This window comes from Cynoglossus semilaevis, chromosome Z (assembly GCF_000523025.1).
Source record: "Cynoglossus semilaevis isolate Cse_v1.0 chromosome Z, Cse_v1.0, whole genome shotgun sequence".
NCBI classification, from domain to species: Eukaryota; Metazoa; Chordata; class Actinopteri; order Pleuronectiformes; family Cynoglossidae; genus Cynoglossus; species Cynoglossus semilaevis.
In genome coordinates this window covers 1,822,179-1,828,508 of record NC_024328.1, presented here as the reverse complement: position 1 = coordinate 1,828,508, position 6,330 = coordinate 1,822,179, and the positions used below count along the sequence as shown (strand labels likewise).

General features: G+C 38.8%; 1 protein-coding gene across 1 annotated transcript in view; it reads right to left on the bottom strand.

Moving 5' to 3' along the window:
* Positions 1 to 281: 281 nt before the first annotated feature.
* neff1 (neuronal intermediate filament family member 1) overlaps positions 282 to 6,330 on the bottom strand; it is an 8,013-nt gene continuing 1,964 nt past the window's right edge. The window contains exons 2-4 of the mRNA XM_008335724.3: positions 4,198 to 4,515; positions 3,579 to 3,703; positions 282 to 3,017 (exon numbers count right to left, since the gene is read on the bottom strand). Coding sequence (XP_008333946.1) covers positions 2,639 to 3,017; positions 3,579 to 3,703; positions 4,198 to 4,515 — 822 coding nt within the window. The 3' untranslated portion in view covers positions 282 to 2,638. The remainder of the gene's footprint in view (positions 3,018 to 3,578; positions 3,704 to 4,197; positions 4,516 to 6,330) is intronic.

Genomic DNA, 6,330 nt, shown 5'->3' with positions numbered 1-6,330 from the left:
TAACACTTTTACAACATGTACATGTTTTTTTAAATGGAGTCAACCTGCTTTTGGCCAAACAAAGTAATGATGAAAATTAGAGAATATAATTTCTATTTTATTTATTTATTTATTTATTTATTTATTTATTTATTTAAAGATTTCATGATTTCATAGCCCAGTATTTCTGTACTAACTGTCTTTTGAAAGCTTCACTTCACATCACTTTTCATAAATGTAAAAGTAGTAGTTGTTTTTTTTTTGTTGTTTTTTTTTGCATTGAGAAAACACACAGGCAGTGATTTTTGGTTAATAAATGTTTTTATTTGGCTTTGAGAGGAAGATCACTGCATGAATTAGCAGCACATATACAGTCACAGTTGTACAGCAGTCTGGAAAGTGTCTGCACTCTTCAACCTCCCCAGAAACAAGTGAGATGCAGGTGAACAAGTGTTTTTATTTTAACTTCAGTCATGTTAAGGCAAGTGTTTTATTATTTTTTATTATTATTATTATTATTATTCTTTAAATGCACTGCAAGCAAAAACTCTACCTCATCCAAAAATAGTCAAGCTCCATGAGTCAGGCCATGCATTCATGCCTGTTGGTTGATTCATTTGTCAAAAACAAACAAAAGATGATGAAGTGTAACGTGACAGTACAGAAGGGGGAAGTGGTACATGGAGATACAGTGAAAGTAGCCCTTAAATGTGACTCTGTACCTTAACACTAGGACACCGGCAGCATCACCTGTCACCTGTCACCTGCAGCCTGAGCTGAAGACTCTCAGTGTCACCTTCTGCTGCCTGACACTCACAGCCATCACCGTCCTGCTCACTTTACAGCTAAACTGAACATAAGTTTGTGTAAGGATGAAGAAAGAAGGGGTAAGAAATAAAAAGCACTGGATTTGTATTTTGAGAAAAAAGAAATGACGGGAGAAACATTTCTTGACAAACGAATCAATCAAAGGATGGGAGGGTTGTATACTTCGCTTTGTATACTTCAAAATAAATAAATATATATATATAGCAGCATTTTAAACTCTAAACATTTTATTACCACCTCTCCACCTTCTCGTCCCCTGTTTTTCAAGCAAATGAAAGAAAAGCACCCACCGTCCCAGCACACTTCTACAGTATTTACAGAATTTTCTGAGCTCTGAGTTGCCTTCATTGCAGGGCTGCGGTGAAATGAGAAGACGGAAATAAGAGGACAGAAGGGTCGGTGGTACATTTCATTGTGTCATGGTGAGATGACATGTTGTGTCAGGTTGTGGGGAAGAAAATGCAAAGCGGTGGAAGAAAGCACTCACCTGCTGCATACAGTAACACACATTTTTAACACAAGCTAGAACGTTCAGAACAAAAAAGCTGATCGACCATGTATTCTTTTGGGAAAAAAACTCCACTTTACAGTACTCCCCAACTTTTATTGTATGTAAAAATTAAATAGCACCGTAAAAGTTGGAATTGGTCAATCCTTGGTCATGCTCCAAAATCTGTGCATTTGTCTAATAAAGTGTGTGTGCTGACAAAAATTGTTACTTTCAACCAAGTATTGATTGCTTTTGCAGTGATTATTGATTGAAAATGGCACATCTGCTGAAGCTCACATTCAGTTTGAAACACTGGTGAAACTCATGCTGGCTTACAAGACATCTTTCCACACACATGGTGAAAATTGTGGCAGAGTGTGAAGACGGTGTGCGATGGTTTTCTGCCAGAGTTTTAATATAACGTTACAGTATTAGCTCCCTCTACTGCAGAACACCTGCTTCATTGGATAAGTGTTGGAGACATCTGCTATTGAGTAAACAGGTGTGTGTGTGTGTGAGAGAGAGAGAGAGAGAGATAGGGAGAGAGGGAGAGGGAGGGAGATATTTGTTGTCCTCCTAGACACTGACTGCAAAGAATTGTCTAACAGCGCATTAACTGGCATTACCACAAGAGGGCAAAGTCTTGCTCGATAGTTTGTGAGGACACATTTATGTTTACAACCTAACACATAGGGACATGTGTTGTGATGTTGTGAGGACATTTCATCAGGTCCCCCAGTTAACATGGATAGGGTTACGTTATGATATAGTTTTTAATGCTAAATTTTAGATTTTAGATTAAGAGTTTGAATTAGATATAATTAAAAATAGACTTTAGGGTTAAGTATTTACTCAAACCAATTATGTTGAGAACCACATACACAGAGCTAAACAGTAACTTTGTTACTGTGTTTTGTGATGAATGGTTGGTCTATGTATAACCTATTACATGCCTGGTCCAACACTGAGTTGTAAATCCTAATGTCAGTGGCCCAGATCCAGTCAGAATGGGATACGTAAAATGGTGACTAATGGTCTGGCATTCATCACTGTATGATGGAAGAGAAAAATAATTTGAATCTATTTTACTGAGGACATATATTGACATATTGAAAGAGGTCACGTAGTAGATCTTCACAGCTCAACGTTAATGTTAAGGGACAATGTCGTGGTTCAGTCATCAGGGTTCTAATTACTTCTGTATGGGATTGAGGAGGTGGTAATGTGTTGTGTGTTGGATATTTGTAACTTTGAACTGTAACGACATCCATTACAAGTGATGGGTGTTATGTGGACTTATGTGCTGATGATGATGAGGATAAAGATGTCTAAACAAGCATTTTAGCTCTTGCTGTTCCTGCCAGTGGGGCTCTTTTTCTCCTTTTCCTTTTCTTTTTCCTCTCCCTTCACCTTCTTCTCCTCCTCCTCGGCCTCTTCCTCCTCTTCTCCTTCTTCACCTTCCTCCTGATCCTCTCCCTCTTCTCCATCTTCTCCATCCTCATCATCTCCGTCTTCTCCCTCCTCTCCTTCTTCCTCCTCCTTCTCATCCTCTTCCTCCTCCTCTGGCTCCTCCTCCTCTACCTCAGGTTTGGCACCGGACTTCCTCAATGCACCAAGGCCGTAGCTTCGAGCTGACATGTAGGAGAAGCCTGGATATCCTGACTGGACCATGGCTCCACCTACAGCACTGATGCGGCATTCTTCGCCTTCCAGTAACTTCCTGTTTACACGCAATAGAATAGGAAGAAAGAAGAAGAAGAGTCACATTTATATTGGAAAGATAATTGAAGATTTAAATATTTTTATGTTTTTATTGCTACATAAAAAAATGTAAAGCCATGTTTACTAGCAATCAAAGTGGAAACATTTTATGCTAGCCTATGGCTACAACTCAGCTTTTTAGTTCTTCATTTATTTCTCGGTTATTTAGACCAGGGGTTCTCAAACTGTGGTACGCTCTCTAGTATAAAATTCATATTTTCATATTTACATTTTCAATTGAATAAATCTGAAACATACCATGCACAATTAATACAACATTTCTAAACATCTTTCTAAACCTCTCTCCTGTGGTGGAAGCTAACAGGGAAGACCTATGCTGCTATATTCTAATGTTGGTCATCATGGTGGTACTTCTCATCTCATGGATTTAGACTAATGTTTGGCTGTTTTTAAGAGGTCCATGTCAAGACCAGACAACAAACCAGACTTTCACATTCTTTTCTTTTTTTTTATTCTTTTTTTTAAACTGAGAAGTAAATTATTTTTCCCTGTCTCTGACCTGTAAGCAGCAATCTCAATGTCCAGTGCCATCTTAACATTCAGAAGGTCCTGGTATTCACGCAGGTGACGGGACATTTCTCCTTTGGTGCTGTGCAACGCAACCTCGAGCTGTTGAATGGTGTCCTACACACACACACACACACACACACAAACAGATACAAACGTCAATTAAAACACCCTGAGCAGAGACATTATTGATTTTTGATATGGGACACTCCTTTGCTATGCACAGCATAATTCAATAACTCAATGTGTTAGTGTTTGTTTGTTTGTGTCAGTTTTCACTGCGCACAGTAAATCTCTGGATTTTGCATCAAGGTTTGTAAATCCACGATTCACAACGGGAGTCATGGGTTCATGACCACCATTACGCACTTACAGTAGGGCTGTACGAATTAAAGATTTAATGAAATGTTTAATGATTTTCTTAATAATTAAAATGAAAAGCAAAATACAACATTGATACATTGTACAATCACATTGTCAACTGAAGCTTTCACGTGTGTCAAAAGACAACTAATTACCACCTGTTGTCCTCACATATGGATTAAAACATCTACATATGGTAGAAAATGGAAAAACATCTACATATGGTAGTCATAGTTCGGTCATCGTACCTGCAACTCTCCAATTTCATTGTTATGACGGTCCTCCATCTCTGCAATCTGCCTCTCCAGTGCCTCGTTGTGGCCCCTAAGGGCCTCGATCTCCAGGGTGCGGGCCTGTACCTGCCTGCGATACTCGCTCAGCTCCTCCTTTGAATGCTTGATGGCGTCCTGGTTGCGAGCAGCCGCCTCAGTCACAGTGGCAAACTTAGATCGGTACCATTCCTCAGTCTGGACCTGGTTCCTGGCTGACAGGTTCTCATACTGTGCCCTGATGTCCTTCAGGGCAGCAGCCAGGTCCGGTTTGCTCATGTCCATCTCCACTGAGACCTGGACCGGGGAGAAACACATTTCACAGCAGCCAAGTCATTGTAAGAGAAGCCAGAAATCAAAAACTGGAACAACACATTATTAATATAAATGAAATCAACCATAATCCATTCCATAGTGTAGCTGTTAGCACGTCTGCCTCGAAAGCAAAGAACGGAGAGTCCTGAGTTCGATTCCCAGAAGAACCACAGCATATTTGCTGCTACCACAACAATTTCCCAAATATAGGATCAATATAGTTCAACTTTATTTGTTTATAACCAACATTTTTTGAATGTTGGACGATGACCAGGAACATTTTACCCATCAAATAGCACAAAATAGCCAAAAAAGGTAAAAGTTCATCCAAAAATTAAAAAATGTCAGTAAAAAAACTAAACATTTAAAATAAAGCAACTAATAAAAAGTCAGGCCAAAAGTAGCAACAATAGCTCAAATTTAGTCAATTCAGCATATTTTAAAAGCATTTGCAGAAGAGTAATTTAAAATTAAAATTAAACTCTGTAGATACAGTATATTTTGCTTTGATATGGATCCGTTTCACAATAGCTTATTGTCATAGAGTCTTAGATTAACAGAACCTTCATACAGCACATCACTGTAGACGTCTACACTGTTGGTGACCAGCTGGGCTACTGTCCAGTGAAGCAGACTGGTGCCGCAGGACTGATCAATCTACTGCTGACTAAGGCTCTTCTCTGGCTGCACTGTCAATAGCTTTTACATAGACACTACACATCCAAACCTTCATCCCCCACCAACAGGGGAGAAAAGAAACCCCTGGAGGAAATCTGCCCAGCAACCATCACCCAAAAAGATCAGCTTTCCTGACACGGCGGCACATCAGTCATATTGATCCTGACACGGAGAAGCAATGGAAACTCTCTACGACCTACTCCGACCTTCTGTTGTTTTTGCAGTTTTACTCCATCACATGCTTTACAGACAACATTCTTCAGGACACAAGAGTATTTTTAAACACAGGTCAATTTAATTGATGGCAACTCAAATTACCACATAATCATTACTGATGAAATCCAGACAGCAGAAATAACAGGTCTGGGCTCCGAGCTGACGACAGCACTGCTACATGCAGAACTGGATGAAATATGTGCTATTTAAGTTGGTATCCCTACACAAATGCAGGATATATCCTACAGTGCCAAGGGAACAATTAAATAAAAATCAAATAGATATAAAGATATATATATATATTCTTCTTATACTTCTCATCTCCATATTATGACAAGGGTTAAAAGTCTTTCAGATCAGTAGGTAGGACTGGTCCCCCATACCACCGTAAAGGTGATCACTAAGCCAACATGAATGGAGACACATGCAAAGACAAGATGAATACAACTGTTAAATAAGGTTGTTTTGATCTGGACCAGATGGAAGTCAGCTAGGCTGCATCATTGGCAGAAGTGGGCCACATCCAAATGCCTTTTAGTTATTTTACCCCATTACCAATAACAGAATATCACATTATAATCATCTATATATATATATGATATTGTACTACTTAATTGTTGATATTTGAGTGATGCATTGTATTTGTCATGAAGTTTACTTTTTACATGGTATATTAAATTATTGGTTCGACAGTATACTAATTGTACATATAGAAACTCTACAATTATGTCCTACAAGTTGTTGTGTTTTGGTTTTGTTTTGTTTTTTGTTTTGTTTTGTTTTTGTAAAGCTGTTCATAACATGTAATATATGTGTTTAACTGTATGTGTGCAATCCTGTTGACACTTCGTCTTTGTGAGGACCACACCCCTGGATTGTGCGGATTATTCGTGGTTTACCCGC